At 37.6% G+C, this 25,638-nt stretch overlaps 3 protein-coding genes across 3 annotated transcripts in view; 1 reads left to right on the top strand and 2 right to left on the bottom strand.

Annotated features, from left to right (window-relative positions):
• LOC136819443 (protein CNPPD1-like) overlaps nt 1-25,638 on the bottom strand; it is an 84,284-nt gene that overhangs the window by 3,781 nt on the left and 54,865 nt on the right. The window contains exon 2 of the mRNA XM_067075666.1: nt 12,850-12,922. Within this exon, the coding sequence (XP_066931767.1) occupies nt 12,850-12,870 (21 nt within the window). The 5' untranslated portion in view covers nt 12,871-12,922. The remainder of the gene's footprint in view (nt 1-12,849; nt 12,923-25,638) is intronic.
• Nucleotides 1,651-3,060, bottom strand: LOC136819426 (gametocyte surface protein P230-like; the record flags this gene model as incomplete). The annotated part of the gene is made up of 1 exon (XM_067075651.1): nt 1,651-3,060. A coding segment is annotated over one exon (1,410 nt), but the record flags the coding sequence as incomplete, so codon positions are not given.
• Nucleotides 13,107-23,411, top strand: LOC136819444 (dnaJ homolog subfamily B member 11-like). Its single transcript, XM_067075667.1, has 8 exons — nt 13,107-13,253; nt 18,729-18,885; nt 19,453-19,556; nt 19,974-20,112; nt 20,380-20,605; nt 21,386-21,443; nt 21,832-22,103; nt 22,625-23,411. The coding sequence occupies exons 1-8, from the start codon at nt 13,180-13,182 to the stop codon at nt 22,684-22,686; spliced, it is 1,092 nt and encodes a 363-aa protein (XP_066931768.1). The 5' UTR covers nt 13,107-13,179; the 3' UTR covers nt 22,687-23,411.

Here is a 25,638-nt window from a genome sequence, read left to right as displayed (position 1 = left end):
TGTGGGGGAGAGCGGTTATCTTTGGAACTGGAAACTATTGGAAGCCAATAGAGTTTATTCTCAAGGGTGTGTGTGCAAATTTCAGCGCTCTCCGTCGCAGCGTGCTCCCTCTAAAAATTTGTAACCGTCAAACCTCATTTCGGCCGAAATGACAAGTTGGGCTCCTGTGGGGGAGAGCGGTTATCTTTGGATCTGGAAACTATTGGAAGCCAATAGAGTTTATTCTTAAGGGTGTGTGTGCAAAATTTCAGCGCTCTCCCTCGCAGCGTGCTCCCTCTAAAAATTTGTAACCGTCAAACCTCATTTCGGCCGAAATGACAAGTTGGGCTCCTGTGGGGGAGAGCGGTTATCTTTGGAACTGGAAACTATTGGAAGCCAATAGAGTTTATTCTCAAGGGTGTGTGTGCAAAATTTCAGCGCTCTCCATCGCAGCGTGCTCCCTCTAAAAATTTGTAACCGTTAAACTCATTTCGGCCGAAATGACAAGTTGGGCTCCTGTGGGGGAGAGCGGTTATCTTTAGAACTGGAAACTATTGGAAGCCAATAGAGTTTATTCTTAAGGGTGTGTGTGCAAAATTTCAGTGCTCTCCGTCGCAGCGTGCTCCCTCTAAAAATTTGTAACCGTCAAACCTCATTTCGGCCGAAATGACAGTTGGGCTCCTGTGGGGGAGAGCGGTTATCTTTGGAACTGGAAACTATTGGAAGCCAATAGAGTTTATTCTCAAGGGTGTGTGTGCAAAATTTCAGCGCTCTCCCTCGCAGCGTGCTCCCTCTAAAAATTTGTAACCGTCAAACCTCATTTCAGCCCAAATGACAAGTTGGGCTCCTGTGGGGGAGAGCGGTTATCTTTGGAATTGGAAACTATTGGAAGCCAATAGAGTTTATTCTCAAGGGTGTGTGTGCAAAATTTCAGCGCTCTCCCTCGCAGCGTGCTCCCTCTAAAAATTTGTAACCGTTAAACTCATTTCGGCCGAAATCACAAGTTGGGCTCCTGTGGGGGAGAGCGGTTATCTTTGGAACTGGAAACTATTGGAAGCCAATAGAGTTTATTCTCAAGGGTGTGTGTGCAAAATTTCAGCGCTCTCCGTCGCAGCGTGCTCCCTCTAAAAATTTGTAACCGTCAAACCTCATTTTGGCCGCAATGACAAGTTGGGCTCCTGTGGAGGAGAGCGGTTATCTTTGGAACTGGAAACTATTGGAAGCCAAAAGAGTTTATTCTCAAGGGTGTGTGTGCAAAATTTCAGCGCTCTCCGTTGCAGCGTGCTCCCTCTAAAAATTTGTAACCGTCAAACCTCATTTCGGCCGAAATGACAAGTTGGGCTCCTGTGGGGGAGAGCGATTATCTTTGGAACTGGAAACTATTGGAAGCCAATAGAGTTTATTCTCAAGGGTGTGTGTGCAAAATTTCAGCGCTCTCCCTCGCAGCGTGCTCCCTCTAAAAATTTGTAACCGTCAAACCTCATTTCGGCCGAAATGACAAGTTGGGCTCCTGTGGGGGAGAGCAGTTATCTTTGGAATTGGAAACTATTGGAAGTCATTTTTATGTAAATTAGTAGTAACATTAGGAAAAATAAGACTAATATTTAATCAAATTATACAACTTATGCACCCTTCAGTTCTTAATTGCCCTCTGAAATAGTGCCAAGAGGCTTAACTTAATTTTGATTTTACTTGCTTTCGAGCTTCGCCGTTAATTTTCGTCGATTTAGGCTTAGTAACATCGTGGTTTATGTCGCCAATAAAATGGAAAACAAGCTCCAGAGATTCTTTATCTTCTTGGGTTATTTCAACACGACAATTGCAATCAACAAATGTACATTTTGCTTTTGCCACCCAGTAACTTGAATTTTTTTTGTTTGTTTTATTTTTTCTGATGTGGTTGTAAGTGAACTTCCAAGAACAGAACGGGTTTGCTTCCTTAATAAGTTTTAGAGTGATGTCGACCCAGTTTCCTCCACGTCTTCTCTTGAGTGTTTTCTGGTCACAAATAATTGGAATTTTCCTAAATTCAGGAGTTATCATATAAGAAGCTTTCTTTCCATGGAAATCTCTCGTGAAGAATTTGGTTTTTGTTAGTTTCTTGTTTGCCAAGCTCTCCGCCGTTGAATGATCCAAACCAACTTCATTAAAAAAACTTACATCTTGGGGATCCTCGCTTTCTTCCTCGATGATAGAGTGTGGCGACTTCCTCCCTTCAGTATTCAACTGGGTCATTTTTTTGATTTTGCCTGATGGAGTTTTGTTTCTAGGAAAAACCAAGTCAATTGATTCCTTAGTTATATTTGTAACAACGGATTTTATCAAATCAATAGCAAAGGATCTTCGATGTTCGTGATAGCCTTCCTTGTCATCAAGAACCACCGCATTCATTAAGTCGCCAAATCTAGCTTCATCTTCTTCTTGGTCTTCCTCGTCACTTTCATCTCCTTTTTCATCTACCTCTACTTGTTCTTCCTCATTACTTTGATCTCCTTTTTCATCTTCAAACTCGTCACTTCCATCTCCTTTTTCATCTACCTCTACTTGCTCTTCCTCATTACTTTGATCTCCTTTTTCATCTTCAAACTCGTCACTTTGATCTCCTTTTTCATCTCCTTCCTCTACTTGCTCTTCCTCATTACTTTGATCTGCTTTTTCATCGTCAAACTCGTCGCTTCCATCTCCTTTTTCATCTCCTTCCTCTACTTTCTCTTCTTCATTGCTCTGATCTCCTTTTTCATCTTCATCCTCGTCACCTCCATCCCCTTTTTCATCTCCTTCCTCTAATTTCTCTTCTTCATTACTTTGATCTCTTTCTTCATCTTCATCCTCGTCACTTCCATCCCCTTTTTCATCTCCTTTTTCATCTCCTTCCTCTTCAACTCCATCCCCATTTTCATTTTCACTTTGTTCTCCGTCTTCATCCAAATCAAAACCATGAGATTTTTCGATCAGTTTCCTGTAGTTCCTACCCACATGAGAGTTTTTCAAACGTTTAATTTCATGATTTTGGACACGTTGTTTATCACAGTACGTTTGAGTGATACAGGAGCCAAAGGATAGGAAGTTAGGTTCAGCAAAGATTGGAAGTTAAAGTCGGCATCGATTGATATTTCGGGTCGGTATCGATTGGTAGTTGGCCTCGGTATCGATTAATGGCTGGGGTCGGTATTGATTGGAAATGAGAGAATCACTATTCAAACATCACTATGTCCTCTTATTGTTGTTGAAACACCACTCTGTCCTCTTCTTGTTGTTGAAACATCACTCTGCACTCTTCTTGTTGTTGAAACATCACTCTCCCCTCTTCTTGTTGTTGTTGTTGAAACATCATCCTGCCCTCCTCTTGTTGTTGTTGAAACATCACTCTGTCCGGTATCGATTGATAGTTGGGGTCGGTATCGATTTATAGTTGGGGTCGGTATCGATTGATATTTGGGGTGGGTATCGATTGGTAGTTGGGCTCTATATCGATTGATAGTTGGGGTTGGTATCAATTGATATTTGGGGTGGGTATCGATTGGTAGTTGGGCTCTGTATCGATTAATGGTTGGGTCGGTATTGATTGGAAATAAGAAAATCACTATTCAATTCTCCTCTTAGTTTTGAAACATCACTCTGCCCTCTTCTTGTTGTTGAATCACCACTCTGCCCTCTTCTTGTTGTCGAAACATCAGTCTGCCCTTCTCTTGTTGTTGAAACATCACTCTCCTCTTCTTGTTGTTGTTGTCGAAACATCATCCTGCCCTCCTCTTGTTGTTGTTGAAACATCACTCTGTCCTCATCTTGTTGTTGTTGAAGAAACATCATTCTGTCCTCCTCTTTGTGTTGGAATCATCGATTGATTGTTCACGTATTGCGAGCTGAGTTAATTCAATCTGGCAGTACCACCCCTGGCTCCCGAAGTACAGGTAGAACTGGTACTGCCAGAATTTTCCATCAGCTTGGAGTAGTGACATCATCTTTTAGTATTAGGGTCGGTGTTGATTTAGAATAAAATTTGGTAGCAAAGATTGATTCGATATCGATCAGATACATATACAAGAGCCAAAAGCTATAGGAAGTTAGGGTCGGTATTGATTGGAAGGTATGGTCAGTATCGATTGATATTTCGGGTCGGTATCGATTGGTAGTTGGCCTCGGTATCGATTAATGGCTGGGTTTGGTATTGATTGGAAATGAGAGAATCACTATTCAAACATCACCCTGCCCTCCTTATGTTGTTAAAACACCACTCTGCCCTCTTCATGTTGTTGAAACATCACTCTGCCCTCTTCATGTTGTTGAAACATCACTCTGACCTCTTCTTGTTGTTGAAACATCATTCAGCCCGCATCTCGTTGTTGTTGTCGAAACATCAGCCTGCCCTCCTCTTGTTAGTGAAACACCACTCTGCCCTCTTCTTGTTATTGAAACGTCACTCTGCCCTCTTCTTGTTGTTGAAACATCACTCTGCACTCTTCTTGTTGTTGAAACATCATTCTGTCTTCCTCTTGATGTTGGAATCGTCGATTGATTGTTCACGTATTGCGAGCTGAGTTACTTCATTCTGGCAGTACCACCCCTGGCTCCCGAAGTACAGGTAGAACTGGTGCTGCCAGAATTTTCCATCAGCTTGGTATAGTGAAATCATCTTTTAGTATTAGGGTCGGTGTCGATTTAAAATAAAATGGTAGCAAAGTTTGAGTCGATATCGATCAGATACATATACAGGAGCCAAAGCATAGTTTGCACCCCCCCTTTTTAATAGGGGGGGATGCCAACTTTTTGGAGGGCCTTTGTAGGGGGGTACCGAGATCTGCCGAAAAAACTAGGGGGGATGGGAATGTAGGGGGGGGGGGTCAAATAAAAAAGGGGGGGTTTGGAAATTTTGGTCAATTTTCTAATCAAATACAAATTGTCACAGTTTGTGTTTTAAAGTAAAAAAAATATGTACTATCAAAACAAAACAGGTAGGTGGGAAAGCGAGTTTCCTTCGAAACGGATTTTCTGTAAAAAAAAAGGGGGGATAAGATTTCACTACAAAAGGGGGGGATGGGTATATAGGGGGGGATGACATAAACCTAGGGGGGTTCATACCCCTCTGCAAACTATGCGAAAGGATAGGAAGGTAGGTTCAGCAATGATTGGAAGTTAAAGTCGGCATTGATTGGAAGTTATGTTCATATCGATATGTAGTCGGGGTCGGTATCGATTGATATTTCGGGTTGGTATCGATTGGTAGGGGTCGGTATTGATTGGAAATGAGAGAATCACTATTCAAACATCACTCTGCCTTCTTCTTGTTGTTGAAACACCACTCTGCCCTCTTCTTGTTGTCGAAACATCAGCCTGCCCTCCTCTTGTTGTTGAAACATCACTCTCCCCTTTTCTTGTTGTTGTTGTCAAAACATCATCCTGCCCTCCTCTTGTTGTAGTTGAAACATCACTCTGTCCTCATCTTGTTGTTGTTGAAGAAACATCATTCTGTCCTCCTCTTGGTGTTGGAATCGTCGATTGATTGTTCACGTATTGCAAGCTGAGGTAATTCAATCTGGCAGTACCACCCCTGGCTCCCGAAGTACAGGTAGAACTGGTACTGCCAGAATTTTCCATCAGCTTGGTGTAGTGACATCATCTTTTAGTAATAGGGTCGGTGTTGATTTAAAATAAAATTTGGTAGCAAAGTTTGACTCGATATCGATCAGATACAAATACAGGCAAAAAGCTATTGGAAGTAAGGGTCAGTATCGATATGTAGTTGGGGTCGGTATCAATCGATAGCTGGGGTCGGTATCGATTGGTAGTTGGGGTCTGTACCGATTTATAGTTGAGGTCGGTATTGATAGTTGGGGTTGGTATTGATTGATATTTAAGGTGGGTATCCATTGGTAGTTGGGCTCTGTATCGATTAATGGTTGGGGTCGGTATTGATTGGAAATAGGAGAATCACTATTCAATTCTCCTCTTAGTGTTGAAACACCACTCTGCCCTCTTCTTGTTGTTGAAACATCACTCTTCCCTCTTCTGGTTGTTGAAACATCACTCTCCCCTCTTCTTGTTGTTGAAACATCACTCTGCCCTCTTCTTGTTGTTGAAACATCACTCTTCCCTCTTCTTGTTGTTGAAGCACCACTCTCCCCTCTTCTTGTTGTGGAAACACCACTCTCCCCTCTTCTTGTTGTTGAAACATCACTCTCCCCTCTTCTTGTTGTTGAAACACCACTCTGTCCTCTTCTTATTGTTGAAACATCATCCTGCCCTCCTCTTGTTGTTGAAACACCACTCTGTCCTCTTCTTGTTGTTGAAACATCAACCTGCCCTCTTCTTGTTGTTGAAACGTCACTCTGCCCTCTTCTTGTTGTTGAAACATCACTCTGCACTCTTCTTGTTGTTGAAACATCATTCTGTCTTCCTCTTGATGTTGGAATCGTCGATTGATTGTTCACGTATTGCAAGCTGAGGTAATTCAATCTGGCAGTACCACCCCTGGCTCCCGAAGTACAGGTAGAACTGGTACTGCCAGAATTTTCCATCAGCTTGGTGTAGTGACATCATCTTTTAGTAATAGGGTCGGTGTTGATTTAAAATAAAATTTGGTAGCAAAGTTTGACTCGATATCGATCAGATACAAATACAGGCAAAAAGCTATTGGAAGTAAGGGTCAGTATCGATATGTAGTTGGGGTCGGTATCAATCGATAGCTGGGGTCGGTATCGATTGGTAGTTGGGGTCTGTACCGATTTATAGTTGAGGTCGGTATTGATAGTTGGGGTTGGTATTGATTGATATTTAAGGTGGGTATCCATTGGTAGTTGGGCTCTGTATCGATTAATGGTTGGGGTCGGTATTGATTGGAAATAGGAGAATCACTATTCAATTCTCCTCTTAGTGTTGAAACACCACTCTGCCCTCTTCTTGTTGTTGAAACATCACTCTTTCCTCTTCTGGTTGTTGAAACATCACTCTCCCCTCTTCTTGTTGTTGAAACATCACTCTGCCCTCTTCTTGTTGTTGAAACATCACTCTTCCCTCTTCTTGTTGTTGAAGCACCACTCTCCCCTCTTCTTGTTGTGGAAACACCACTCTCCCCTCTTCTTGTTGTTGAAACATCACTCTCCCCTCTTCTTGTTGTTGAAACACCACTCTGTCCTCTTCTTATTGTTGAAACATCATCCTGCCCTCCTCTTGTTGTTGAAACACCACTCTGTCCTCTTCTTGTTGTTGAAACATCAACCTGCCCTCCTCTTGTTGATGAAATACCACTCTCCCCTGTTGTTGTTGTTGAAACATCACTCTTCCCTCTTGTTGTTGTTGAAGCATCACTCTTCCCTCTTCTTGTTGTTGAAGCACCACTCTCCCCTCTTGTTGTTGTTGAAACACTACTCTGTCCTCTTCTTGTTGTTGAAACATCACTCTCCCCTCTTCTTGTTGTTGCTGAAACACCACTCTGTCCTCTTCTTGTTGTTGAAACATCACTCTGCCCTCTTCTTGTTGTTGAAACATCACTCTCCCATCTTTTTGTTGTTGAAACATCACGGATTTAGGTCGGTGGTGATTGAAAGTTTGGCTAGGTATCGATTGTACTGTAAGTTAGGTATCGGTTGTAAGTTTATTTATCGGAAAGTAGGGTCGGTATCGATTGTAGGTTAGGGTTGGTATCGATTGGAAATAATGGATCATTTATCCATCATTCTCTTCGTGTTGAAACATCAGTTGATATTTCTCTTGTTGTTGAATCATCATTCAGTTTAAATCATGGTCGGTATTGATAGGAAATTAAGATTGGTAAGGCAATTACTTTTTTATTTTCTGGTTTACGGACATTTGGAGATGATCTTTTGGACCGGAGGGCGGAAAAAAATAAAAATAAAATTGCTCTTTTCAAACTTTAATGTTGTAAAAAATTAAAAAAATATGTTTTGAGAAAACTTACATACATTAAAGAACGTTTTTAGTAGGGAAATTGTGTTTAAGTTATTAAAGGCCTGGACACTGACCCTTTAACTTGCCCTTCTTGCTTTTATAAAATGTAATTTTCTATAAAGTTTCCTTTTTATGGCTGTTCAGTGCAAGGTCGGAAGAGCATAAATAAATAAAATATTTGTAAAATCCAATTTTATTTTTATTTTATTTTTGCAAAAAAAACGACGGCGATTCCGTAAACCAGAAAATAAAAAAGTAATTGCCTAACAATTGAAGAAATGGGTCAGTTATCAAGTTTTAAAATTTGGACAGTTTGAATCAGGATCAATTGGATATAAAATTTAGTAAGTAGGAGCAGGTAACGATTTGAAGTTAAGGTTGGTAACAATCGGAAAAAAGGATCGGCAACGTATTAAAAATTAGGGTCGGTAACGAATAGTGATTTTGAATCATTTATTTCACCTCAAATTTTTGATTTGTACAAACTCCACCAATCGAACTTTATTCAATAAACAATTATTTTTGACTAAATTTTTACGGCGAAATTTTCATTGTGAATACGTCAGATAAAATTTAAAAAATTATGAGTTTTTTAAAGATATTATTATTTTGAAACTATAAATTATCGACCAAAGCATTTGACAATTCAATTCAAAGATATCACACTTTAAGGACTTTTCCTAGCCATATTAAGAGAAGACTTTTTTTAGAATTTTTGAAAAAAATAATAGACCAGTATTTTTCATACTGATATCCACACAAAACATGAAATACAAAAAAGGGTTGTCTGGGAAAAAGTAGAGTATCATTTTTCTGAAAAAGTTTCGTCCAGGTTTAGTTACCGCCAAAAGTTTTCTTTCCCTCTCAAATGTTTCCACCGCCAGAAAATTATTTTGCGTGTTTCTCATCGTGTGGATGTTGTTTTGTGTTTTGGTAATTGTTTGTTACTAAAATGTGATAATGGCATACACACGTTCATGTACGCACTTAAATAAACGACAATTTGATTGGTAACATTTGTTTTTTGGAAATACCTTTTTGAAATAGAGTAGTCTTTGTGTTATCTTTATAAGGTAAATTTAATTAAATTGAAATCATCAAGCTTCTGCTTTATTCGCATTGTTGTTGAAATTTCTGGATTTTTTCATTTACTCGATTCAAGACCCCTTACATTTCATTATAAGAAAGTAATTTTTTCCAGCAAAATACTTCAAATCAGTTCAAATACGAAAAAAAAGGATAATGTACTGAAACAACATTAAAATAAAAATGGCGGAGGATTAATTGAAACTTGATGGGGGGGATTGAGATTCTCTTTTTTTTACAAATGGGAATTTCAATTCTTTTGTTTTCAAGTCAGAAAATTCAGTGGGAACGAGAAAAATAGTAAATATTTTGCATTGAGGATTGGCTTATTTGATTATTTTCAGTGGGGACAAAATTGAAGATAAATTTTCCACCCAGGACGATAGTTTGGGCAATTTTTTTCAGTGGAAAGGGTTCCCAGTTGGTCTGTGAGAATGGGTTGTTAAGAAGTTTGACTCGATACTTTTTCCCAAAATCACCGGTGTAATTTGAAAAATATATATAAATAAAATACACAATAAATTGAAGTTGAGATAAGTAAATAATGATATAAATAAAATACAAAGAATTAAAAGAATACCTCGAGTATTTTGGCACTTTCCAATTGATTTTTCTTTTTTCTTAACTTTACCCATAACATTAATGATATGATGATTTTCGTTTATTAATATTCTACATTTTATGCACTGAAATAAGAAATATGAAAAATATCTTCAGTTTTTATTCTTAGGTTTGTTATCTTTATTCTTAGGTCCAACCAACGGATTAGAATAGGTGGATTAACTTCTCTCGTTGCTCCCAAGAGAGATCCATTGTCTTCTCATTGTTACAAGAAAAATCTGTAAATGACTCTGCGCACTCCTCGTTTAGTTTTTTCATTGTTTTTATAAGAACAATTTTCCAATTTATACAGTTTCGAAAACGAATTTGTCCTATGATTCGATCAATTTTGATGATTTTGCAAATATTTTAAATCCTGCACTTAAGTTTTAGCATCAACAAACGCTAGACCAGTTTTAATGTAAATTTTTAATCTTTTGTCAATGGCAATCTTCAGATAAGTGAAAATTAACCTATGGTCTATAACTAAGAAACTATCGATGGGTCACGAATGGGTTGCATACTGGTGAAAGAAGACTGTATTTAGAATTAGGAAAATAAATTTCAAATTATTTGGCTAATTTCTGCATTGGATAGAAAGGGCTAAAAAAGTGCATTTTCTTATTTAAAATGTACCACGTGATACGTAATGACCAATGAAAATGTTGAAAGTAATGATTTTTTACAACTTTTTTACAACTTATCAAGTTTTAATTGCTAGCAAACTCGTAAAAAAGTTTGATAACCTAACGAGGAGTGTTTTCTATGAGTTCTTAATCCACCTATTCTAATCCGTTGGTCCAACTGTCAAAATTACTGATCCCAACACAAAATAAGCCTAAAATAAAAAAATATTTTCTAAAATATAATTCCAAAGAGCAGAGTCGAACCTTTTCTAAGAAGCAAAAATTAAACAAAAAATGACATTTACACTCTTCAAAATATCCCCATGATAAAAAGAGAATAAATTAAAATAAGTTATCTTCAGGCCAGAGGAGTCAAATATTTCTTCAAACAAAATAATTAGCACAGACCCTTGAGAATAAACTCTATTGGCTTCCAATAGTTTCCAATTCCAAAGATAACCGCTCTTCCCCACAGGAGCCAAACTTGTCATTTCAGCCGAAATGCGGTTTGACGATTACAAATTTTTAGAGGGATAGCACACTGCGACGGAGAGGGCTGAAATTTTGCACACACACCCTTGAGAATAAACTCTATTGGCTTCCAATAGTTTCCAATTCCAAAGATAACCGCTCTCCCCCACAGGAGCCCAACTTGTCATTTCGGCCGAAATGAGGTTTGACGGTTACAAATTTTTAGAGGGAGCACGCTGCGAGGGAGAGCGCTGAAATTTTGCACACACACCCTTGAGAATAAACTCTATTGGCTTGCAATAGTTTCCAGTTCCAAAGATAACCGCTCTCCCCCACAGGAGCCCAACTTGTCATTTCGGCCGAAATGAGGTTTGACGGTTACAAATTTTTAGAGGGAGCACGCTGCGACGGAGAGCGCTGAAATTTTGCACAAACACCCTTGAGAATAAACTCTATTGGCTTCCAATAGTTTCCAATTCCAAAGATAACCGCTCTCCCCCATAGGAGCCCAACTGTCATTTCGGCCGAAATGAGGTTTGACGGTTACAAATTTTTAGAGGGAGCACGCTGCGACGGAGAGCACTGAAATTTTGCACACACACCCTTGAGAATAAACTCTATAGGCTTCCAATAGTTTCCAGTTCCAAAGATAACCGCTCTCCCCCACAGGAGCCCAACTTGTCATTTCGGCCGAAATGAGTTTAACGGTTACAAATTTTTAGAGGGAGCACGCTGCGACGGAGAGCGCTGAAATTTTGCACACACACCCTTGAGAATAAACTCTATTGGCTTCCAATAGTTTCCAGTTCCAAAGATAACCGCTCTCCCCCACAGGAGCCCAACTTGTCATTTCGGCCGAAATGAGGTTTGACGGTTACAAATTTTTAGAGGGAGCACACACAAGTTTTGCACACACACCCTTGAGAATAAACTCTATTGGCTTCCAATAGTTTCCAGTTCCAAAGATAACCGCTCTCCCTCACAGGAGCCCAACTTGTCATTTCGGCCGAAATGAGGTTTGACGGTTACAAATTTTTAGAGGGAACACGCTGCGACGGAGAGCGCTGAAATTTTGCACACACACCCTTGAGAATAAACTCTATTGGCTTCCAATAGTTTCCAGTTCCAAAGATAACCGCTCTCCCCCACAGGAGCCGAACTTGTCATTTCGGCCAAAATGAGGTTTGACGGTTACAAATTTTTAGAGGGAGCACGCTGCGACAGAGAGCGCTGAAATATTGCACACACACCCTTGAGAATAAACTCTATTGGCTTCCAATAGTTTCCAATTCCAAGATAACCGCTCTCCCCCACAGGAGCCCAACTTGTCATTTCGGCCGAAATGAGGTTTGACGGTTACAAATTTTTAGAGGGAGCACGCTGCGACGGAGAGCGCTGAAATTTTGCACACACACCCTTGAGAATAAACTCTATTGGCTTCCAATAGTTTCCAGTTCCAAAGATAACCGCTCTCCCCCACAGGAGCCGAACTTGTCATTTCGGCCAAAATGAGGTTTGACGGTTACAAATTTTTAGAGGGAGCACGCTGCGACAGAGAGCGCTGAAATATTGCACACACACCCTTGAGAATAAACTCTATTGGCTTCCAATAGTTTCCAATTCCAAAGATAACCGCTCTCCCCCACAGGAGCCCAACTTGTCATTTCGGCCGAAATGAGGTTTGACGGTTACAAATTTTTAGAGGGAGCACGCTGCGACGGAGAGCGCTGAAATTTTGCACACACACCCTTGAGAATAAACTCTATTGGCTTCCAATAGTTTACAGTTCCAAAGATAACCGCTCTCCCCCACAGGAGCCCAACTTGTCATTTCGGCCGAAATGAGGTTTGACGGTTACAAATTTTTAGAGGGAGCACGCTGCGACGGAGAGCGCTGAAATTTTGCACACACACCCTTGAGAATAAACTCTATTGGCTTCCAATAGTTTCCAATTCCAAAAGTAGTCACAAAAACTTCAAAACGCAAATTTGAGAATATCAAACGAATATCAAACGAATATCAAACGTCAAACGTAGAATATCAAACCAACTTCAACTTAATGAAGAAGTTTTGCTTTTGGAAGTTTACACAAAATATCCTAAAACTGCTGGTCTCTTTTACGACGCAATTCGTTAACGCGGTGAATATAAAAGTTTCAGTCATACTAAGCTTGACTTCTTACCTTCTTTAAATTTTCTTCCATTGGCAGCAAAGTGTAGCTAAAATAACCAATTTTTCCTGTGGGATTTCCTGTTCTGTCCTTCCTTCCTGTCCTCTCGCCGATGTTTGGTGTGATTTTCGTTGAAAAATGCCTGAACTGGAATGTTTTTCTAGAAACCGCGGGAAACATTAAAAAACCGCGGGAAGTCGTGAAATTTGAAATAGCATCAAAGGAGAAGTTCACTTTCTACAGTCCTGGCAATCGAGCCTCTCAGAAGGAGGGACCTTCGGTGAGCAAGATGATAACAAAGTCAGCGAGACCAATGAAAACACACCGCGTCCTTGAGGGAAAATGGCGTCACTGCAAAATGGAAAATCACTGTGGATTTTTATGCTTTTGAGCACAATCCTCACCGTTCTCGCTGGGTAATATTTCTTATACTTTTTCTTCCATATTTAATCAACTTTAAGATTTAAGTTGATTCAATGCTAAAACCCTTTTAAAAGAGCTGCCTACCCAAAACTAGCCGTATTGTATAAGGGTTGCGAAGCGATCCAGACTCCACCTCAATTCGCAAGTTGCTAGCAAAATAAGAGACTCTCTAAAAATCCCTCTTCTAATAAAGCCGCTATAGAGACAGGGTCGTAAGAGCCTTAATGCCCCAAACACATTACATAATCCACGGCGGCACAACACCCGCCGCTGCCCGCGCATCGCTCTTTTGTTTTCCTTCTAGTTATTCTAGTGTAAATGGTGCCTTAAGGATCGAACATTTTTTATTCGAATCACGAATCGTCCGTCGAAATAATCACAAAACATAAAAATAAAACAAAAACAAAAATGTACAAAGATGGCTTGTTGGTTCTTCGGCAGTTTTGATTTATTTCTTGACAAATTTGACAAATTTGATTACCTCTGTACTTCTTTATCATAGAAAATCCACTTGGTTTTGCAAGGTAAGTTTCGTTCACTAAAAGAGCACTCCTCCCGCCCGCGCGACTTGCAAAAACCTCTCATTGATTGACCTTATTTGATACTTGATACTTGCTGTTAAAAGTCAAGGGATGGTGAAGATCCTTTCTGTCACCGTTCAAACTATTTTTTTCTCCATTTAACAGCAAAATAAACATTAAAAGCCGAAGAACCACTGCTTAGATTGCTTAGATGCGTGCCGCCCGTGCGGCAATTTGATCAACTTCAGATTCTAAGTCCGTGTTTCGGCTTCCGGTAATTTTGTTGCTGTTCACTGCTAGGGTACACCATTTTAAAACGGCATTTTTCGCAGTCCTAGCTACCAAACCGAGAAAGTTTTCGTGGCTTCAAGCCAAACCATTCAAGGTCATTTTGATAAAATCATCGGTTTGAAGATGTGATTTATACAGCAAATTTTATAGCAAATTTTCGCTTGGGATAGAAGTTAAAGGTACGTGCACAATATAGCAAAACTGCTTCGCTCATAAATTCGCTTCGCAAAAATAAAACAAAAACAAAAATGTACAAAGATGGCTTGTTGGGCAGTTTTGATTTATTTCTTGACAAATTCGACAAATTTGATTACCTCCGTACTTCTTTATCATAGAATATCCACTTGGTTTTGCAAGGTAAGTTTTGTTCATTAAAAGAGCACTCCTCCCGCCTGCCCGTGCGACTTGCAAAAACCTCTCATTAATTGACCTTATTTGATACTTGATACTTGCTGTTAAAAGTCAAAGGATGATGAAGATCCTTTCTGTCAACGTTCAAACTAATTTTTTTCTATTTAACAGCAAAATAAACATTTAAAACCGAAGAACCACTGCTATATTATTGCTTAGATACGTGCCGCCCGAGCGGCAATTTGATCAACTTCAGATTCTAATCTAAGTCTGTGTTTCGGCTTCCGGTGATTTTGTTGCTGTTCACTGTTAGGGTACACCATTTTAAAACAGCATTTTTCGCAGTCCTAGCTACCAAACCGAGAAAGTTTTCGTGGCTTCAAGCCAAACCATTCAAGTCATTTTGATAAAATCATCGGTTTGAAGATGTGATTTATATAGCAAATTTTATAGCAAATTTTCGCTTGGGATAGAAGTTAAAGGTACGTGCACAATATAGCAAAACTGCTTCGCTCATAAATTCGCTTCGCAAAAAGTGCAAAACCTTATCAATATCAGACCTTTTTTTTTTAATTCAGGCAAAAATTGATATAGATATTGATTTATGGCTGAAATCTACACTAATCCCCCTTATTAATACTTGGAAATCCCTTGAGACTCCCCTCAGTTAGTCATAGGCCGATGCAATTTACATATGAGTTTACCGTCGTGAACTTACCCAAAAATAGATGCGGCATGATTTCATTATTCATTATTCATTATTTTCCCAACAGCACCTTATCCACCATTTCTGCCAATCATGCTCTCTCAAAATAAAAAATTTTGCTTCGCTTCAACCCTTCGCATCTTTTGCGAACGAAAAATAAAGATCGATTGCTACAGTGGCGCTAGATTTTGCAAAAAACTAAAATGGCGGTCAGGGCGGTTTGGCAGATGGGCGGGACGCCCACTGCAGTTGTAGGATTGAGGGCGGCAGCATTTTCTGTAATAAATCTTCTTTGTTTACCCGTGTAAACATGCATAGAGACGATTTTAACAAAGATAGAGGTTGTAGTTGTAAAGAAATGTGGAAATAATGAAAAATTTATGAATTTTGAAAATAATGAAATTTTCATGCGGGTGCTTTTTAGAGATGCGGGCGGCCGACGGTAAACTCATATATAAATTTCATCGGCCATACAAGTGTCCTGCCAAAAGCAAAATGGGTACAGTATTATTATAAAAATTGCTGTGAATGCGCTATATAATAACCGTGCGTTACTTGACTCGCAAGCAAAAAATTGCACTACAAAATTCATAAAGGAATTCATGAAAAAGAAAACTAGCGCTTTTTAACGAATTAAGAATTATTTTTTAACTATGAGAAATTACGTAAATTTTGAGCCTTTTAGATGAAAAATGTGAACCAAGTCAACCTCTTGAAAACTAATTTTTGGGAAAGAATAACTTCCCAAGAAAAAAATCAGGGGAAAATTAATAGGCTTTTTCCTGGAAATTTTGCCTATACACTCTAAAATTTCTTTGGGAGTTCTTTCAGAGATTTGTAAAATAGCTTAGTCAGCAAAAAAACTTTTCCTGGCTGGGGGTTTGAGGAAAAACAGAACTGCCACCATTTGTTTTTTTATCTTATATATATTTTAAAAATTTGCGCTATAAACCAGACCCGATCAATAACTTGTCGAACCAATCGAAATAGTGGGATGATTAAAGTTCAATTTAAAAAAATGATCAAACCTAATTGAACATTCACAATTTTTGAAGCAATATGAGTTCAATTATAGTTCAGTCAGTAAAAAGTTTGATTAATTGCATCACACGCTTAAAGGCCAGGCGACTTAGAACGGGACAGGAAATAAACGGACACATAGGTATGCGGTCGAAACGAGAAATATGTATTTCGGAAACATAACGGTCGAAAATGAGGTGTCGATTAGGCGGAATTTGGGATGAATAAGGGGATGTTGATCATGCTTGAGGCTAAAGGCAACTTAAGGAATGATACGGCCCCGACGGGCAATACCGGAACAGCCCCAGCGGGCAAATACGCAGAGCGTCGAGTACACGGAATCGTAAATGCGCGGTACGGCCCCGACGGGCAAATGAATACACGGCCCCGGCGGGTAGATACACGGAATGACGTAAATCTGCGGAAACGTAAATACGCGGTCGAAACGATGAACTTCAATAGGGGTTATGTAATAACCCACACCCCGGCGGGTGGTAAGCACAACCAACAACCCAAGAGGTATCTTTCTGCCCCTGGTCGAAAAACCGGGCCTACCGGGAAAAACCGTGGCAGAAAGAAAGGAAGACACCTATAATAGGCCAACGGCGACAACGCTTGGACGACATCCGATGGTGATCTAAAATAAAAGAAAAGAGAGCGAGAGCAAACCGAGAATTAACATGAAACAAGGGCGGGCGGGAGGGAAAATTTTCTGCGAAGTTACTGACTCTGGTAGCTGTAAAATCGAAGGAAGGAGCCAAAACAAAATGGAAGAATATCTGGAGGGACAGGGCGCCAGAACGCCACAATGCAATAGTAGCAGGAATGGCGCGCGGTGGGGGTGAAATCAAAATGGTGCGCGTAGCTGCGAACATAAACAGCGCTTCAACAATTAACTAGAGTTACACATAACTCGAATTAGTTCAATGATATTAAAATGCTCATATATCTTCCCATTTCAACAGATCCCGGACTTAATGTTTATTGTACCTGGATATTTGTCTATCCAGAATAAAGTCAGTAGCCCCTCTGATGCGGTTTTGCCCGCGGCCGTGTGGCAGAATACTATTCCTCAACAAACCACCTCTGGCGTTTTTAACTACAGGAAAAGTTTAATCTGTTATTGGAAGTAATTTCCCAATTTACATTCCGAATTGCACTTTGAAAAGAAGCTATATGTTGACAGAGCTGCACAAGCTTGTCGAAAAAAATTGGGTTATCGAACTGATTAAACCGCAACCCATTGATCTAATTTAATCAAACACTCACAATTTTTTAAAAGATTTTAGAGCTCGATTAATTTTTTAAATCAAACTTAAAAATCGTTCCATGGAGTTTCATTAGTTCTATTGTTTGATTGGTTCGACAAGTTCGATTGATTGGGTCTGGTATAAAATGCTTAAATGAATAAGTTGATAATATTCAATATACTATTTGTATCTCTCAGAAAATAAGCGCCTACAAAATCATTGTAACACCTTCGTATTTGGATCATTCTATCGTGGATACAAAATAAGGCGGAAACTAACTAACTACTTTCTGAACTTATTCGTTTAAAAAATCACCCTAACTACGTGTAACTATTTTGTAGACCAGAGAGTTGCTATATGGCATAATTCTGCATAATTAGGGAAGATATGTCAACATTACACAAAGCCATGATAGTGCCTTCAGCGCGAGATTGCCGCCTCTTCTTTATTTGCACTTGCGAGAATTCGACCATTTTTTCTTGCACTTTCAAGGGAAATCAAAAGTGATGAATATTCCTCAAAGGAAAGAACGTCAGAAAAAACCCATTAACCCAAAATATGTATTTTGTGATTGAAAATTGATTCTGTGAAGATGAAAAAATTTCTACAATGTATTTTTTTCAGAATGATGCTAAAAAACTCAAAATCTTCCTTAAGGTAAAGGGGTTGCAGGATTTAGGTAGGCTAAAAAGCTGGTAAAATTGCTGGTAAAATTGTAATCCACGTCTGTCAGACTGATAATATTTCTTATATTAGTTGTTTGGGAGGACATTGTTTTGTTCAATAGTTCGTTGTGTTCTCCTAAACGAGTATTGAAAATTGTCTTGTTTTTGTCCAATTCCATCACATCATGATCACAGCCTAATGAAGAATTTTGTTGTAAAATCTCATAGAAAAAACTATTGATGCACCTGAATTACAGTAGCACCAAAGGGGAATAGACCTTTCGCTAGACACAATGTCATGTTGGATAATTAAAACAATGATAAATACAATGTTACTACAGCTTAAATTACGATACCTGCAAGTAAAACCAGCGAGAAATTAGTTATTACCTATTAATAAGTTTTGTTCAAATTGAAATGCTCAAATTCTCCCATCGTACCTTCGCGTTCTCCTACACTAGTGTGACTAACTGGGTGTGATTAGTATGAATGTCAGGTGTTAGAACTTTCTGTTTTCAATAATGTAACACTCAGACAAATACCATACAATTGTGTCTGACATAATTAAATAATAATCTTTGGCACTGGACAAAAGCATTATTCTGTACTACTCAGAAATCTTTAAGACTGCTGCCAAATTTAATTTTTCTGTCTTATTTTTTAGTCGAGACTTTTATAAGATCCTTGGAGTTCGAAAAGATGCAACAGACAGGGATATCAAGAAAGCATACAGAAAGCTTGCTATGAAATGGCATCCTGACAAAAATCCAGACGATCCAAAAGCTCAAGATAAATTTCAAGATTTAGGCGCTGCCTATGAGGTAAATTTTAATGAACACATCATGAGACAAGTGTTGATAATGTGTTCACCAAGTCTATTATTTTAAGATGTTAGGTTTTAAAGCTTTAAAACTTGTAAAGTTGACTGAAAGTTTGAAAATATTTTTCTACAATGAATGCAAATAATATTCTCTGACAGTCCAGGATAACTTTCAATGATTGCATTAATGTCTGATATCACTCCTAATAAGATACTTTATTATAAACACTCATGATCACTGGAGAAAATATAATAAAAGTGTCCAGTTAAAGCTTGTCCACTATAATCTGGGTACATACATATTTTAGGGATTTTTTGCTACCAGAAAACAGAATAATTTCTTCAAGAAAAAGAATTAGCCGTGGAAAAAGGTTTAAAAAGTAAAGAAAGTCTATTAAGTATTCAATATTCTAGCACTAGTCTAAAGCAAAACTTAAACCCTCACTTCCACCACGACTCTGCCCTGGACCAGCTTTTACTCATCATTACCTAGATGATCATAGAAGCAAGAACTAGACTTACGATTGACCTGAGTTTTACTTTATAATTCTAAAATCACTTATCTTAGGTACTCTCAGACGCAGACAAAAGAAAAACATATGATAAGCATGGAGAAGAAGGCGTCCAGAAAATGGGCGGCGGAGGTGGTGATGGATTTGACCCCTTTGAATCGTATGTCTTATTTCTTTTTCAGATGTTTTTTGTTTTGTTTTTGACATTACTTTAATTAGTACTTTCAAGGGATAATCACTATTTAAGTTTTTTTTGGCCTGGAGACACTTTCTGTTCTTTGTCACTGCATTTTGTCAGTTTTTAGATTACTTCAAAATAATGTTCTTTAAAGGGATGATCAGAATTTAAGATTTGGAGCAATACTGGCAATATCTTTATTTTCATTTTATTTTTACCTTTTCAAAAATAAATAGACATCTGATTTTCAAAAGGTACCTGTCAGCCAAAATTTTCAAGCTATATTGTTTCGGTGAGAGGTAGTTTATGCACTTGGTATGTTTATGATCTAAGGTATAAAGTTGAAAGTTATTTAAAACATTTCCTCCCTTGATTGGCTATAATTTTTCTTTAAATCAGATTTTTTGGTGGATTCGGAGGATTCGGTTTTGGCGGTGGAAATAAACAAAGAGGCCATGGTGAAATTCCCAAAGGTGGAAATATTGTTATGGATCTTGAAGTCACATTAGAAGAATTATATACTGGAGATTTTGTCGAGGTAAATTATCTACCGTTCTATTAATCCAATTAGCTTTAAAAAGTTTTTTCAACAGCCAGACTTTTCCACTAATTTAATGCTGAATTTTAGTCGTAACTGGTCGTAATAATATTTTAAGACTATTGATATTCTAGGAAGAACCAGAATTGACACATTTGTGATTGTTTCGTCTTAAAAAACTAGTTCCATTCAAATCTCAAAGCTCTTTGCTTTTCTTTTATATAGTAGTGACCAACTACAACCTTTCACTTTTCTCCTTTTTCGCAGGTTTTAAGGGCAAAACCATTCGCTGAAACAACGAGCGGTACTCGACGTTGCAACTGTCGAATGGAGATGAGGACACATCAATTAGGACCTGGACGTTTCCAAATGATGCAAGAAGAAGTTTGTGATGAATGCCCCAATAAACGATTCATTATCAAAGACCAATTGTTAGAGATTGAAATCGAACAAGGAATGCAAGACGGTCAAGAATATCCTTTCGTGTCTGAAGGTGAGTTGTACCAACATTTTTTGGACCTACCCCGATGGTGGGGTGGAGGTCCTATAAATTAATCTTTATCCGTTTGTTCGTTCGTTCGCTCGCTCGCTCGCTCGTTATTAGCTAACCTCATGATTGGCTCATTAGTTTTTTCTGATTTTTTTTCTCAAAAAACGCATGTTTATCTATAAGAATCACTATTAGTAATTTTGCTCACAAAGTCTCGGATATGAAAGAATATTTCAAGCAGTTTCAAGAGCATGAAATTTTGGCTTCTAAACGTTTTTTTTTTTATAAGAAACAAACGACTAATTTTAATAGATCGTCACTATTTGTGTTCTGAATGATTGTTTAATGGTCATGCTCACGTAGATATCAATTATATGTGTTAAATGCATAACCAGATAGGTCCATAAAAGTATCACTTGTTGTATTCTAACTTCAACTTTTTCTGGGGACCTTTGTACGTAGAGGGGGTAAGCAATATTGAAACACTGGGAGGATGGAAATGTAGGGGGTCTAATAAAATGGTGGCTTCGACACAGAGCAAGTTTCCTTCGAAACAGATTTTCTTTGAAAGAGGGGCGGGTAAAGTTTCATTACAGATAGAGCTTTCATACCCCTCTGCAATCTATGCCACAGTCAACTTTGATTATCGATGGTTTCTAATGGCAATGTGAGTCAGGCTATCAATATATTAGAAAAAGGTTGCTTAACTCACATTGAGTTATAGTTGGGTTCTATGAATTTGAGCGCTGTGAATCTATGCTATGTTTTTTTCTATTATTCCAGGAGAACCACATATTGATGGAGAGCCAGGAGATTTGATTTTTAAAATTAAAGAACTAAAGTAAGTAAAGATTCATGAAAAACCAAACATTTTTACCAAAAATTTTGTGCCTAATAAAGAGGGATTTGGTTTTAACGGCTGAAACTCCTCATTTCAGAGGGTCCCAAGTGAGTGTTTTGATAGCTAAAAATATTTGAAAAAGTTCATAAAAGTTAGTTTAGTACTTTAACTCTCATAAGTTTGTTCAATTCATAGACATAAAACATTCGAAGGAAGGAAGGTTCGAAATCAGTTTAGTACTAAACTCTCATAAATTTGCTCAATTTCTAGACATAAAACGTTCGAAATCAGTTTAGTACTAAACTCTCATAAATTTGTTCAATTTCTAGACATAAAACGTTCGAAATCAGTTTAGTACTAAAATCTCATAAATTTGTTCAATTTCTAGGCATAAAACGTTCGAAAGAAGGGGAGATGATTTGTTCACTAACATCACTATCAGTTTAGTTGACGCCTTGAACGGTTTCGATATGGAATTCAAACATCTAGATGGTCACGTGGTCAAAGTTCACCGCGAAAAGATCACATGGCCTGGTGCCAAAATCAAGAAGAAGGGAGAAGGGATGCCCAATTATCATAATAATTTGGACAAGGGTGTCTTAGTGATCACTTTTGATGTTGATTTCCCAAAAGGAGAATTGGCAGAGGAACAAAAAGAAGGTGAGAAATCTGGTATAATCTCTGATAATTATGATTCTAGGGTTTTAATCAATAAGGTATATAAAGATCTCCTATGAATCCCCTATGTAAAGCGCTTGATTGGAAGTAACACTTGCAGCTAGAATCCGAAAAATGTGAAACACAAAACAAAGAAAGTGCTAGATTCAATCCGTTATCCAAAATGCGGCGCAAATTTTTTCTTTGCCTAGAAAATGCTGAAGATACCTGGTAGGTGTGAAGTTGTTTGAAGAGGCGTTGTAATCCTTTTGGCAACCTTTGCCCTAAAAAAGGAAAGGCTGAAGATATTTCTCTAGCCTTCAACTTGACAACTTGAAGCTCGGTTTCTGATTAATTTCAGAAATAATTATCGCTCTTTTGATAGTTTCCCTTCGTTGGTTTTCTTCCTCAAAATTCTATAATAAAGGTTGTGGTTGTAAGTTTTAAAGCTCTAGAAAATTGAGCTTTTTCTGTATCTGGCTGATTTCGATTTGATTTGATTTCTTTTTTTTTTTTAATTTCAGCAATAAAAACGATATTGAATCAAGATTCGAAACAAAAGATATACAATGGATTACAAGTATGATAGATAGGAAGCAATTGACATTTATTATTTCATAGGTAGGATTTAAAAAGGGCTTTATATTTTATCGTCAGAAACTTTGAGGCAAAGCCAAAATGGCACTTTGATGTAAACTTATCCTTGGCGGAATTTATTTTTGCGATGATTAGACATTTCTATTGGATCGCCATCGAGTCTCGATTTTCAGCGAATTTTGTCTTAAAAATACACAAAACGTATTTTCCGTTTGATAACAGTTTCCACGCCTATAGCATAAGTGTGTGTGTTCTCAGACCTGGAGTGGCCCAAAATTAAAATCCCATTTCTAGCTCAAATGGCTATGATATGTTGGGAAAAATTTCTATTTTATGTTTTTCGTCAAATTTTTTCATGAATGTATTTTTTTGTTCGTTCGATTTTTAGATTTATATTGATGTATACATATTTAACTTTTTTTCGAATTTCTAGGCCTTTTACAAAGTTCAAACGTTTTATAGAAATTAATTTTGGAAAATTCAGAATTTCATTGCGTTGTTACAAACTTCGAAAAACAGCTTTTAAACCTTAATTTTCATTTTTGATACAGGTGAGAAATGTTTTTGAGAAAATTAAGATTCTTTATAATGTTTATTCCAGTTTTATTTGTTGTTTTTCTTGTAAACTTTATTGAATAAGAGCAAAGTTTTTTGAAAATGAATTTATTTAAGAAAGGTTACGATACAAGAAAATGCTTGTTGCGTTACACTACATTGAACTTTGAACTTCAAAAGTTTTCAAACGCCCACGCCCACTGGGGACAGACGTCTAGTAATTAATTTAAACCTTTCTAATTCTTGATAGATAAGAATTTACAGACCTGTGAAATGAAAATTTCCCAACCCCCTCGGACCTTATAAGGATCCCCTGTTTATTAATCTTTAAGAATATCTTCAGCTGTCAAAGAGAAGGCCCCTTATTTTGCTCTAAATAGCCTGATTTTAGCCTATATTTACCTTATTTTTGGGTTCCAGAAGTATTTCGCCTGGCAAATAGTCCCCCCTCCCCCGTTTATTAAAATCTCGAAGATTTTTCAATAAATGGTCGCCAAAATCGACCATAATTAATCTATTCCACACAGTTAGCGCTTTAACGATTTATCTAACATGGATTCGAATTGATTCGAAAAATCTGAATATAGATTTGAAAATTCGAAAAAGTTTTTAACCAGTAGAAAAATTCTTCCATTTCTACTTTTAAGTTAATTCTCCTCGAGAATATCGTTCCCACTTTTCTTAATAAAGCTTTAATGAATGCTAAGAAATTGTGTCCAGATACTTTTGAGACAGACTTTAATTTTGAGATATGAAAAAGTCTCCAGTTGAAAGTGAAAAATAGCCAAAAATAGGGATAGTCTAAATGGACTAGATAGTTTGACTAAGCGAATGTAAAATTTGAGGGCTGAACTAAAAAGCTCCTATTAACTCTCTATCTAATTCAAACATGAATTTTCTTCGAATGAGAAAACGATTCTATAGAGTATTTTACAAGGTTTTACCCATTGAGCTTCTAAAGCCCGATAGGCTAGAGTAGAATCTCTATCCTTTATTTCCCATCCAAAAGTTTATACTCTAGTCCCCTCAGAGCTTCAAATCAGTGTTGCAACTAGGTTTTGTGAATACACGCTTTTTTTATTAGAACACCTAAAATTTGGCTGAGTCTGGATGTGCTTATTTTTTAGCAATTTTCAGCCTGAAATGTTCTTAGATGCGTTCTTAAATTTTCAGACTACTCTAAAATCGACAATATCATGCAAAATAAAGAGCACTTGAAATTGGTAAAATTTGGACAATATTTGACTCTCGATTTAGAAAATCCATTCCTAAGTTTGTTTAAAACTGCTTGAAAAGAGGAAAACATTGTAGTTTCTTGTTATTTTTTCCAAACTGAGGCTGGGCATGTTCTTACGGTGTTCTTAATTTTTCGACGAATTTCAGCCTCAATGTTCTTATAAACTGGGTTCTAATAAAAGAAAAAACGTGTATGGACGGAAACCATAGGCTTAGATGGTCATTTGAACCAAAACCCCTCTTACTGACAAGACGGAAATGATATATTTGTATCTCAACTGGACGGATATCCGTCTACAGACGGAAAAGTTGCAACACTGATAAGTTCAATGGTTTTGCCCATGAAGAGAACTGAGAATGGGCTCTTCCAGAAAAAAATTTCACACGGGGGGTGGAGGATATATTGTCCGAGGGGTAGCAAAAAATCATCAAAATTTGCCTTGTCCGGGGTCTTCCAGCCCCCATGTAAAATTTTTTTCTGGATGAGAATCAGTTATAAAATGACTCTTATTAGATTTATTTAGATTTATTTCGTTTTAAGTAAAAGTGTTTATAATATTTTACAAAACCTGCTAGTCTAACCAGGCGATCGAGCTTATAACGTAATAAAACAATTACCACAGGAGGCAAGACTTACGAAAAAGATGATAGTATTTCACTCAAAACACCAGCCTTTTAATTTTTGGTGTAGGAAAATCTGATTTAAAGAATAAAGTTCAAAAGTAACAAAAATTCCAATCAAGAATTTAATATAATACAAAAATCAAAAATTCATGAAAAAAAAAAACTCAATCAATATATTATGTACAACATAAAGTTTTACGATAATTTACAATAAAACAAAATTGGAAGAAATCTCAAAATTAACTTTGACTAGAGCGCAAAGTGCCGTTCTTAGTGTGAAGACCAAGAGTTTTACGCCAAGGCTACACCAGGAAAGGTAATAAACGGTTCTAAAGAGAACCTCATAAAAATTCAAAAGATAAGCAATTTATTTACAAAAAAAAGAAGAAAAGACTACAGTATTATATAAAACACATTCTTACTCGTCCTTATCGCGCTAATTACATTTTTGAACACCCCCCCCCTCCACCCCACTAATTAAATTTTGGAAAAAAATATTTTCAAATTTCCTCATTTCACCTCAATT

This window comes from Clytia hemisphaerica, unplaced genomic scaffold (genome assembly GCF_902728285.1).
Source record: "Clytia hemisphaerica strain Z4C2 unplaced genomic scaffold, Clytia hemisphaerica genome assembly, whole genome shotgun sequence".
NCBI lineage: Eukaryota > Metazoa > Cnidaria > Hydrozoa > Leptothecata > Clytiidae > Clytia > Clytia hemisphaerica.
This window is presented reverse-complemented; position numbering and strand designations above follow the sequence as displayed.